This window comes from Plecotus auritus (assembly GCF_963455305.1).
Source record: "Plecotus auritus genome assembly, chromosome: 8".
In the NCBI taxonomy this organism is placed as follows: Eukaryota; Metazoa; Chordata; class Mammalia; order Chiroptera; family Vespertilionidae; genus Plecotus; species Plecotus auritus.
This window is the reverse complement of record NC_137782.1, coordinates 163,880,063-163,892,509: the sequence shown is the minus strand read 5'-3', so window position 1 is coordinate 163,892,509 and position 12,447 is coordinate 163,880,063. Positions and strand designations below refer to the sequence as shown.

At 52.6% G+C, this 12,447-nt stretch overlaps 1 protein-coding gene across 6 annotated transcripts in view; it reads right to left on the bottom strand.

Moving 5' to 3' along the window:
- The window catches only part of OTOF (otoferlin), a 73,265-nt gene extending 62,401 nt beyond the window's left edge, over positions 1-10,864 (bottom strand). For 5 of the 6 annotated variants that reach the window (XM_080686759.1, XM_080686762.1, XM_080686760.1 and 2 more), the window contains exon 1: positions 9,369-9,494. In XM_080686759.1, coding sequence (XP_080542885.1) covers positions 9,369-9,447 — 79 coding nt within the window. In that variant the 5' untranslated portion in view covers positions 9,448-9,494. Of the gene's footprint in view, positions 1-9,368; positions 9,495-10,753 lie in introns of those variants that run through there. The other variant, XM_080686764.1, reaches the window with a different exon arrangement.
- Positions 10,865-12,447: the final 1,583 nt, after the last annotated feature.

Here is a 12,447-nt window from a genome sequence, read left to right as displayed (position 1 = left end):
CCCCTCCCCATGTATCAGTGGGGATTGCTACCCCCACCTTTCTTTTCAAGTGCATTTCCACTTAGCATCCACTGCACTCAACACTATTCTGTTGAAATTCAGCCCCATTTTAAATGGCTTTGAGACAAAATGCTTTAAAATCCCAATATCCCATTACCTTCCTTGCCACAGAGAAGACTGGGAATAAGGCCTGAGAGAAAGAAAATCACCTGTTCTCCGTGGTGGAGAGGCTTTCATGGGCTGAGAGAGACCATTAGATGGGAAATTAAACAGCATCCTCCTCCCTGCGGAGGCAGCTGCTCGTGGGGTAGCTGAGCCGCTCAGTTTGAAACAAACTCCTGAGTCAATACATGAATTTGGACAGCGGACGCTGTGCTCACAGCTGTAAGTTGTGACACCAGCTGTACCCAAATGGAGGGGCTCAGGAGTCCAAAGCTTAACAGACGTTAGTTACTTGCATGTCATTGGCCGTTTTCAAATATCTGGACTGCAGCCACCCTCCGAGATGAGGTGAGCTCAGCTCTTGTCTCCGTGCAGGATGGAAGGCTAGCCTTTCGTGGGGTGTGACTTAAGGGGACAAAACATCCCATCTGCACCAAACAGCTCCCTCTTGCAGACAGTTTACCTTGCTAGAGCCGGACCTTGAGCAAAGGCAAGCATGTAGGGACTGGGCTATTCGCCTATGTTCATTCATTCATTCATTCATTCATTCATTCCCGCCTACTCCTGCTGTGTCAGCACAGCCATGGGGCCCTAGAGGAGGGTGGGGCAGGCTGCACAATGAGTTGGAATGGGGATGCTGCCTGAAGGAGCCTATTACAATCCAGAAAGGGGATAGGTCAGACATATACAAGGCGACTTACTATCTGAGGCAAAATGTGCCCCTTGGCATGCAAAAGGTGTAAGTAAAGTGACAACACAGGAAAAGGAGAACTGGCGTCCACCCGGCAGAATGAGAAGGTGTGGGAGCGGCATGGGCTTTTACATGGGAAGGTTGATGGATCTAGCTCTGCAGAGAGATTGGGGAGGAGGGAGAAAAAGGGGACATCCAGGTGGAGAGAACAGTGGGAGCAAAGTTTGGAAGTGTGGAGCAGAGAATGAGCCCAGGGCCGCGGAGTGGGACACAGGACAGGTGAGTTCTGATGGTGGAGGTTAAATGAGAAGGGTCTCCCCTCAGGGAGCCGTCCACAGAAAGAAGACCCTGGGGCTGGAGGGTCCCGGGTGCTGAGAGAGCACAGGTTGTGGTGCATTTAAAAGGGAAGGTCCTGAGGACAAGCGTCAGGGACATCATGGTTCTGCGTAGGACCTGGCGCTGTGGCCTCTATCAGCGCCATTACTCTTTCCCCAGCGTGAGCTAGATATAGAGGGAAGCACCCTGCCTGTCACTCAGACTTGTCACTGTTATTCCCTTTTGTTACTTAAAATCAGCAAAACCTCATTGTCAGCACTGGCTGGGACCGACTATATGAAGGGTCCCTCATCAAGTGCCCCATCTCTAGCTGTAACATCTCCCCAATCAGCTCGCCTCTGCTCCTCCGGCAGCTCAGGAGTGGTGGCCCTGCTGTGATTTCATTCTCCCAGTTCAGATCAGCCTGTTCCTCTCTGAAGGCCAGCTACCCCCACGAGCGCCAGGAAGCAGGGCCCTGGCATCCCTGTGTGCAGAAAAAGAGCCAGGGCCTCGGCAGGTTTGGGGCCTGGTGCCTCAGCTCAGGGCAAGCAGGGAGGGGGGCTGGCTATTCAACCCCCCAAGGTCATCGTCTGTAAACTGGGACAGTTATCCTGGACCAGCCTGCATCCTGGAACCACAGTGAGGACCAGCAAGAGACTGCTTCTGTGAGAGTCTGAGTAAAGCATCCCTTACAAGCACAAGGGGCCTTTGGGTACTGGTAAGGCTCAGTGGCCAGCCTGCCTGAGTCCAAACCCCAGGTCGACCACGTGCTGGCCAGGAGCCCTGGAAGAAGTTAGCCTCGCTTTGCCTTAGTTACCGCACCTATAAACGGAGGAGATGCGAGTGCTCATGCACCTGGCGCGTTGTTCATCACCCATTAAGAAAAGGCGATTATTCTACTAATGAGTCCTTTAGATAGTTATCTACGTTTTAAATATAAAAATGGTCTCCTCTATTATGAACCACTTTTTGTAGAGTATTTTTAGTAGTATATAATCAGGAACAATTTTCTTCCTCGTCTTACATAATATTTTTCAAGTTTTAGGTATTTTAGGTGTGATTAGCTCTTTTTTTAACTAGATAAAATGTATGTTCACTGCTCTTAAGTGCACAATCCGATGAATTTCGATAAATGCACATTCACTACACACTCAAGATACAGTTTTTCGTCAATCAAAACAGATCAAATAGTGTGACTCCTCCAACCTTCTTCTCCATTTTCAGATTGCTTTGGCTCTCCCAGATTCTTTGCATGTCCATATAAATTTTAAAATAATTTTCAGTTTCTACAAAATAGCCCGATGTGACTTTTATTGGGATGGTGTTCAGCCCGTAGATCAATGTGCGCGGAACTGACATTTGATCATGCTGAGTCTTCCAGTCCATCAACATCATATATTTTCTATGTATTTGGGTTTCTTTTGTTTCTCTCAGTATTTTTTTCTTTTAGTGTGAAGGCCTTTCATGTCTTTAGTGAAATTCATTTCTAAATGTTTGGTGCTTTCTATGCTGTTATGAAAGTAATTGCTTTGTAATTTCTATGTTCCAACTGGTTGGTTTCTATAGAAATATAGTTTTTGTATATCAAGCTTAGATTCTAAAACCTGCTAAATCCGCTCGTGAATTGTGGTAATTTTTATGCAGAATCCTTAGAATTTTCTAATAACCCTTTAGTTTGTGTGTGTGTGAAAAGGAGCCATTTTAGTCCTTGCTTTCCAATCTGGGTTTCCCCCCTTGCCTTGTGGCTACAACTCTGGTACAAAGTTAAGCAGAAGTACTGAGAGTGGACAACCTGCCTGCCTTGCTTCGTGACCCTAATGTTCAATATTTCAGGATTAAGTATGTTATTATTTGGATGTTTTTGTCGTTTCCTTTATAAGATTGAAGTTCTCTGTTCTTAGTTTTCTGAGAGCTCTTATCATGAATGGGTGTTGGGTTTTGTCAAATACCTTATCTGTGTGTCCTGGTGGTTTTTTTCTTGTATTGTGTTATTCTTGTAAACCACCCTGGCATTCCTCAGGATAAAACTCACTTGCCATGCTCCTGGCTCCATCGGTGGCCTTACTGACCGACCACCCAAGTAACCTGGTACAAAATTCAGAGGTGCCCATATCCTGCCCTCTCGCTCACTTCCAATCCCAGAGCTGCTACCCCCTTTCTGAACCCACGTCACCCCTTCTCTCCAAACCCACAGCCTTGCCCACTGAGGCACAGCTCTCTGCCTGCGCCACTGCCCAGCTTCCTCCTTGGGCTCTGGCCTGCGGTCCTGACCTCCAGAATGTTCTTTCCGAAACCATATCTTTCCATCCCATTCTCTGGCTAAGAGCTTTGGGACTCCCACTGAAGTACAAAGCCAAGTTCAAACTCCAGTGTGACCCTCTATGTTTGGCCCCAGGCTCCCTTCCACCCCATTCCCACCCCAACTGCAGCAAGCGTTCCCTAAACCCCAACAGGCCTCCTCACCTTTGCAGCTGTACTGATATGAACCGCTCTGCCTGGAGTGGGACTTCTAGGGAGTTTTGTCCCCCAAGAAGGAAATGCTATTCTCTCTCAAGGGCCAGCTTTAACAGCCCATCCCCCATGGTGAAACCTACTCCCTGGGACCCGTGAACTTTGCCAGCTTCATCTGCTTGGCCTCAGGGAGACCGACTTGGAGTGGCCCGCTCTCACCTCCAGTCACATGTGCTTCTCTGCCATCTCTTCCTAAGCACCTTTCTCACCTTCCCAGGTGGCTCCCAGACCTCCTGGCCATGGGCTTCCCTGCTGCATGCTGCCTTGCATCTGTTCCTTCCTTGCCAGAGTTCTTCACGCTCACAGTGACTTGTGCAATGACTGTCTTCCCCCTGAGGGCAGGGACCCTGTCAGTCTCATTTACTGCTGTCGCCCCAGTGCCTAGAATAGCACCTGCACTTAGCTGGTCCTCAATGGGTATTACTGCCTAGGTGAATAAAAGGATGAGCGAATGAGTGATTAAATACTTGACTTACAAAACAATGAAATGTAGCTTCTCATGGGTTGGAAGAAACATATGACATTGACAATTAGAAATTTGATCACTGATTGAATATTTGACAGTATTAAACAAAATGGTTAATTCTTTAGCAGTAAAATAATATGTGGATTTTGCAGGGGTGTTTTGAATCTTGTCTTTTATAATTATGTACTGAATATTTATAGATGAAATGGTAAGTGTTTGGAATTTGCTTCCAAATAATTAGGGGTGTGGGAGTAGGATGGGGTACCAATGAAACAAGATTGGCTAGGAGTTGATGGTTGTTAAAGATTGTATGGGGAGAATGTGAGGTCATTATACTATTTTCTCTATTCTTGTATATACCTGAGGTTTTCCATTATGAAAAGTTAACAATTTGAAAAAATGGATGAGACCCAGGGATGCGAGCAGGTGGGAGGAATGCAGATGTTATGTTCTTAGGAAAGGAGGATAAGATAACCGGGCTCCGCAATTCAGGGAAATTATTTGCAATTCTGTTTTTGAGCACATTTCCAGCAGCGTTTTTGCCAAGGGCCTTTGTAGCGGAAGGCAGTTATGTGGTCATTTCCATATCAAAAAAGCACTGTCTCATCCAAGCAGAAGCCTGGAGAATTTTCAGCAGCTCTGCTGCTTTCCCAGGTCGCATCAGCTTGCTCTGGGCAGGAGGAGGGACAATCACCATGGGGGCTTCAGGCAGAGAAGGTTCCCCACCCCCTGTGGTGAGGGGCTTGTGTGTGCTGGGAAGGGTGGAGGATGTGGGTCACAACCCTCAGCCTTCTGATAGAAGTCATATTAGCACCAAGAAGGAGAGCTCCCCCATGTTAATGGGGAAAATAAATCTAATTTGGAATCTGAAATGGTCCTTGCTGCCAGGAGTTAAGAAAATCTTGTCCCCCACCCCCTTCCCTGGCCCGATGCTCCTTTCCTAGCTCGTCTCCTCTCCACCCACGTCCTGCAGCCTGTACTCCAGACAAACCTAGTGGCTTCCCAGTCATCGTACTTATCTGCGATTTTCATCCTCTGGCCTCTGGGCCTGTCAGTCCCTTACCCAGAATGGCTTCACCTCCCACGACAACCTTCCTCACCCCTCCTTCTGCATCTCCGCGAGTGCAAGCATTATTCACGACCCAGCTTAAGTGCGTCCTCCTCCCCTCCTCTTCCTCGCCCCTTTAATGAAGCCTTCCTGGTGTCTGGAGCAGGAAGTAAGCTGCCATCCGCTGAACGCATTGCAATGTCTGCCCTACCCCAAGCACACCTTGGCCCTGCCGGCCCTAGAAATGTTTCTCCACTAGGTCTGTACCTGTTTCTTCTCCCCTACCAGACGGTGAGTCCCTGGGTTGCCTGTGAAATCACACCCTGTACCCTGGGCTGCACACAGCAATGCTCAGAGAGTGACCAGCCAGAGGCCCCACGGGGCCACGTGCAACCCCTTTGCTTCCACCCGTGGGCCTGAGCGGGACTCCTGTTTGCTGACGTCAGCCTCCCTCTGGGGCCCCGGAAGATCCCCTGGGCTGGGAGATCGATGGGGGGGATTCTGGGCCAGAGCTCTGATTCTTGGCTCTTGAGGCCTCTTCCAGTCCCTGAGGACCCTTAGATAAAAACGGGGAGGGGGGTCACCGTTGGGAAACAGAGCCAAAGAGTGCCAGAGCCACAGTAGAAGAACTGAAACCCGCTAACGCGTGGGTGCCTCAATGACGTTTGGTGTTCATTCCGACGACCAGGCCCAGGGATCGGGGCGGGCTCATCAGGGTGGGAAGATCGGAGACCTGTCCTGAAGGTGCTGGGGTGTTAGCGCAGCCTGCAGAGCTGGGCGTTTCTCACACACAAAGTGTCCTAGCTGGTCTGGGCCAGGAGCGCGCCACAGGACTGCAAGGGAGCGGAAGGCTTCACAGAGGAGGTGACCTAGGAGCTGGGCCTTAGAGGGTGAACACAAGTTATGGGAGTCCTCAAGGTGGAGGGTCAGGGGGCCATACCAGGGAGAGGAAATAGGCCGTCTCAAGGCCTGGAGACGTCTGCTGGGGATGGCAGGAAGTTCCGTGCAGTGGGAACACGGTGGGGTGGGATGGGGAGAAGGGAAAGAAGGAAAAATCAGCTGGGCCCAGGGGGAAGCCTTGATAAAGCAAAACTTTGTGCCAATAACCAGTTCAGGTGAATTACATGGAGATCAGATCCAGCCTCCAGACAGCACCCATCTCACACGTCAAATCCCCAAACCCGGGGTTTGGGCAGGGAAGCTCAGGCATGGAGAGTAAAGGGAGGCCACGGGCTGGCCCAGGCAGTCTGTCACGGTTCCCTGGCAGCCCCGGTGGCCCTCGGGTTTGGATGGAGCGGAACCCTGGGCAGAAGGTTGGGCCAGAGGAACGAGAGCCCCCACCCACCTTGCGTTCAGTGGCTCTGATCGCTGCTGAGCATTATTTTAGGAGTTGAAAAAAGACAGACCCTAAGCTAACACTGCATCCCTTGAGTAGCAATCTGTGGTCAAGATGGCTCCTTCACAGACAGCCTGCACCTGCTTCTGGCTGCGGGGCTCTGCATTAAATGGGGACCGTTGTCTCATCTTATTCGTGGGAAGCTGAGGCCCTAAGGCCCTGTGGCCTGCGTGTCTGACCAGACCAGGGCCCAGGCCTTCTGGGTCTCCTACCTGACCCTGCAGGACAGGGGCTGTGTTTTCTTCACTCCCAGGGTTTGAGGCCTGTCCACAAATATCAGCATGGCCAGGGAGTGAATGAATAAGGGCAGGAGCAGGTTAAGAGCAGCCAGGGCAGTCAGAGCTAAGGGCTAGACCCTGAGCTGGGTGGTGAGCGCTGAGTGGCACGAGAGTGGGGTGGCCGACTGACCTGGGGTGGCAGGAGGGGTGGTCAGGGACAACGCTGGTGCAGACGCAGCCCACCTGGGGTCCCAGGGACAGTCTGCCCCAAGGAGGACTGGAATGGCTGCTTCACAAATACACCAGTCATTTCAATGCTCTTTCCTCTGCCTCTTCCATACCCACTGTTTCGCTGAGGCAACCTGGTGAGGTGGGTGTCACCATCATGCCCATGTTACAGATGAGGAAACCGAGGGCCAGGGAGGAAAAGGAAGTAGCAGAACTCATGGAGGACTTAAGGATCCTGGCCCCATATCTAGAACTTTCTCCACCACAGCCCCATAAACTCCCTTCTGAGTGTCCAGAAGGCAAGTATTTCAACCGGCTCATCTGATCTATGGAGCCACGGCCAACAGGCCCAACTCAGCCAGGGCTCTCTCACTCGTGGGATTAGAACCTCTGACTATCCACCCATTTCTCAATTCTCCGTGTAGCATACAGGGTGTCCCAAGAAATGTATACATACTTTGACTAATTATTAACTCCAGTGGATTAAATCTGAAAAGAAAGAAACATCAGTTGAGCTATCAGGAAAAAAGTGTGTATACATTTTTGGGGGGACACCCTGTATTTGCTTGATTCCAGTAGTTGTGTGTGCCAGATGCCTTGGAACATTCTAGAGTGGGTCGATCCCTCTGAATTATTGTTACTGTTGGTCTTTGGAGTTTCTACTTGTTGTCAACCGTGCTGGCTGCAGCAGGTGATTGGCTGAGGCATCCCTGGTTGTTAGGGAGCTTTCTGGAAACCTGCTTGCCATCTGCCTCTTCCTGCTGCCCAGCCGCCTTCCACAGAGCGCTGCTAGGCCACCTGCTGCAGAGATGGAGCTTGGAAGTGGATTTCTCCACTCGGTCCACAGGCTGCAACGAGGCTAATCCCTGTGCGGTCCGTTGAGGCTGGAAGGCCAGCCGCACAGCTCAAAGGAGAAGGTGGGACCATGCAGATCTCTTTACTGACACCCTTGGTTTCTCAGCCTGTAAATGGGACTGGTCTGTGCAGCCTGGGACTGTCCTGTAACAACACAGCAACCTGCAGCCGAAGGGCCCAATACGGCGTTGGCTGTCCAGCACAGGGACGCATTTCACAGATGAAAGGACATGTTGCTTTTTCTAAAGCCAGCCAAGCCGGCAGGTGGCATGCGGAGAATCCCAGGTGCTGCCGGAGAAGGCAGCCGCTGGGCTGGTGTGGGAAGCAGCAGGCAGCCCAGCCCCCCTTCTTCTCCCTGCTGCCAGCAGAGACTCTGTGAACCCCTCCACCCCTGCCCGCCCCTATGCCCAGGGCTGGCCTGCCTGAGAGGGTGATGTGAGCGTGGGGCAGCTGCTGGAGAGTTCTGGGGAAGGCTGCCCGCATCTCACCTCTCCCTCCTGACACAGGTGCTCACACTCACTCTGTTCTCATAGCTCTTCCCTGACACCCCCCATCCCCTTGGAACCTGTCTTTTCCCACATTTCAGCTACGCTCCCAGCAGGCATCCTGTCCCCTCTGGCTCCTCACTTTGCTCCCTCCTCTTGGTCCCTGAGGTTTCAGCTGAGATGTCACCTCCTCCTGGAAGCCTTCCCTGATCACTAGCCTGGGCCAGGGTGCTGCTTCTGTAGCTTGCACACTGCACTTGTCTCCACCCTTGTCGTATCGTACACCTCTCCCACGTGTCTGCCACTGGTCCCCGCTCCACCGGATGTAGGCTCCTTGAGGGCAGGGCCTGGGTCATGCTGGGCCCCCAGCCTTAGCACATGGATGATAATAAATGGTCGCTGGATGCATGAGTGGGAAGGAGGAGGAAAGGGAACTGACAGAGGGGAGAGAAGAGGGCCTCACAGGATTCCTGCTCCTGGATAGATCTCCAGGAAGCCAGCAGAATCCCCATCATGCCCGGTCCCCGGGAGCTACTGGCCACTGGTTTCTAGGAGCCACCCTGGGTCTTCCAGGCTGCAAACCCCACCCCCACCCCATGCCCAAGGAAACCAACCTTCTGAAGGGAGCGGGAGAGCAAGAGAGGGCTGGGAGGCTCTGCAGGGCTGGGGCCCTCAGCCCTGGGGCCCCTAAGTCCAGGGATGGGGTCCTCACTTCTGCTTCCCCAGGACCCCTTGCAGTCCGAGGGCTGTGCATGGCACCTGGCACTGGCACACTGGCAAGTGCAGGGAGAGAGAGGCACAGATACAGCAGGAAAACACGGGGAGTCACTGATTTTTAAGAGATCATAATGGCCAGTCGGGCCAGGGGCCGATGGCTGCCCGTGAAAAGCCTCCTAGCCCAAACCCTGCTCGAACTTTTCCCATCCACCCTCCCGCCCTGCCCCATCCCTGCCAGCCCAGAGCTGAGTCCTCCTAAGACAGGGCCTTCCCTACCTCGGAAAGTCACTTTGGCAATCCGGTCGCCCCTGCCCCGCAGCTCCGTGACGGTCTTGAGGTGGACGAGCAGGGCCATGCTGGTGTGCAGAGCCTGGGCACTGCCAGGCGGGAGCAGCTGGGAAGGAGCGAGCCCAGGAGCGTATCTCACACGCCTCCCTCCTCTCTGCCACTGCCTCCTCCCTCCGTGCCCCCTCCGATGCTGCCCACAGAGACCAAGGCAACAGAGCAGAGCTGCTCCTTCCAGAGACTCCACTCACAGAGACTCAGCCCTGCCAGCTCCCGCCCCTCCAAGTTGTCAGCCCAGCGTGCATCTGTGTGTGTGTGTGTGTGTGTGTGTGTGTGTGTGTGTGTGTGTGTTGTGCACCCAGCGTGCAGCCTGGGAATGCAGACAGAGTTGGAATTCATTATTCAGCAGCCGCCGGCTCCCAGATAAAGCCCTGTCCAGCTCCAGGTGTCTCCTCCTAGTTCCTGGGGCACAGCTGCCTGCCCACGCCTCAGTGGGGCTCTGCCTTACCCTGTTAGGCGAGCTCTTCTGCCACCAGGAGTGGGCAGATGGGAGTGGGCGTGAATGTGAAAGGGTGGGCATGTGGCGGCGGTGCCCCCTCCCACGGGGAAGAAGGAACTTCATGATCTGTGTGCACAGGAAGCTGGGATGTTGCATTGGTGTTTCAGGGTGATCCATGCCACCCCCTGCCCCCAGTCAAGTTGGCCACCAGGGTCACTGGTGCCCATGAGGCTCAGGGGGCCTGATGGGCCAGGCCTGGCTGCTCTGAGTGGGTCATATTGTGCCACGTGGAAATTCTAACCCAGGCTCCCCAGCCGGAAAAATCAGTATCTACCAGACAACATCCAATTTGTGCTTGGTGGCTGGTCCCCTAGAAATGGGAGCCCTAAGAGAAGAAGAAAATGTACTTCCTCACCTGTTCTCACAGAGACTGTGCCCCGTGAGGCTGGGTCCGGACCCCCTTGCCCTGGGATCACTAGATCTGGGAGGATGGAGGAGCCTTTGGAGCCAGGCTAAGCATGATTGCAGATGCGTGGCTATGAAGGCTTCAGAAGCTCATGCTCCACTAAGGGCAATGCTTACGGTCCAGGGCAATGACCTAACCCCATCCTCGGGGCCTGGGGATGAAGAGGCCTGGGGTGGGAGTGAGATGGGGTGGGAGTGAGATGGGCTGGAGCAAATGCTGGGGCGGGGGGAGAATTTCTAAGGGCCAAAGGAGAACAGCCCCCTCCTCTCTTCCAGCAGCAACCTGAGGAGGGACTCGGGGAAAGGGACCCTGGGGACTGCGATCCCCGAACCTGCAGCCTTTGCAGGACCAGCTGCACACTTGCTCTTACTGTTTGCTCTGCACAAAATGCCCCTATCCCCCCCTCTGCACCTGGACTCACTCAGTGTGTCCATTCCTGGAAGGGCCTCTGCACCTGCACCCGTTCCCAGGCTGCGTTAGGGTCCTCTGTGCCGTCTCACCCGTCACTGGGCTGCTCCACTAACCTCCCCCTGCTGGCTGGGAGACCCCAGGGCACTGTCTCTTTGGATCCCCAGGGCCTGGCATGGTATCCGGTGTATAGCAGGAGACCCAGGGAATGTTGGCAGGATAAGAGGGAGCCTGGTGATTTATTTGGAACGTAGCTGAAGATTCAAAAAGGGAAGCGTTGCATTTTCACAGCATGCTAACAAGCGACTGATTACTCCCTTTCAATGCTACAGCCCAAGTGATCTGCAGGATGGCCACAGCCTCCTTCCCTCCTTCTAGGTGCTTCCTTGCTACTTTGACTTACTATTCTTTTTCTATTTATGTTCTATTTCCTTTTCCTTCTTTTCTTCCCCATGTCCCACTCTCCTTTTTCACTTTTATCTAACCATATTGAATCAAAGAATATCTTAGTATAGTGCATTTATCAAATACAAGTGAATGTCTACATTTTAAAAAAAGATAAATTTAACGTCTCTTTATTAAAAACAAACAAACAACTAAATTGATTGGCATGTTCCCTTCATGAGGTCATCTGGTGATCTGTGTTTGTAAGGTTTGGTGCCAGGTGATAGGAAAAATCCATCTCCTCCCTAGGCTCCCTGGAGGTTCTCTCTTGAAGGGGGTGAGTTTCATGAGGCCTCCAGTGAACCTGTGTATCTCTGGGGAAAAGCCCATGAGCTTGCCCTGGGCAAGGCATTAAGCTTTGCTGAACCTCAGTTTCCATATCTGTAAAACGGTCCCACCGGCCACTTCCACCCTGCCAACCCATCGCATCCTTTAGCTGAGCCAGCTGAGCCTTCTGAAATCTGAGTCAGATCCCACTTTTAATTTCCACTCTCCTCTTACCCAGGTCGGTAACTCTTAATATAAAATATACTCAATCCACGTGTACTGAACCCCTTCTAGGACCAGGCCCTGGGGATGCAGGGATGAATGTGATACAGCGCTGGACCTCAAGCATAAGAGATAGATGGACTTAGTCCGCGGACCACTGGTGGTCCCTGAGGTCCGAAAGGTTGGCGACCGCCGGACTAGAACACAGTCAAGTAGACACAGGGTGATGGGTCCATGGGCAGAGGAAGCTCAGAAGCCAAGAATGGGGAAGGGAGTGGGCACTTGACCTTGTCCTGGGGTTGGGTGGTGATGGGTCATCAGAAACACCTTCCTGGAGCATGGCACACCTAAACGGAGGGCTGTTCTTCCACAACTTTTATAAAATGTGTTCTTACTGTAGCCCGGGCTCTGCACAAAGAACTTAGAAATATAGCTGTGACTGCAGTGTGAGGGTAGGTGAAGATTCCTCCCACCTCGTTTGCAACCACTCATTCCCCTCAGCTCCTTCTCCTCCCCAGACCTCAGTCTTCCTGCTTCCTGCGTCTCATGGAAGCCATGGCTCCCCCAGTCCCACTGTTATCTGTCAGAGACAGCTCTGAGGATCCTGGCTGCGGCAGCCGCCTGTGAGCTCATTAGCGTCTGTGGGCCTCATCAGCTGCCATTCACAGAGCCAAACTGTGAAGATAACGCTTCCGTCCGCAGATGAAATGAGCGTGTGAAGGACAAGTGTGAATGGCAGCCGGTTCTTGCTGATGCCAGGACTT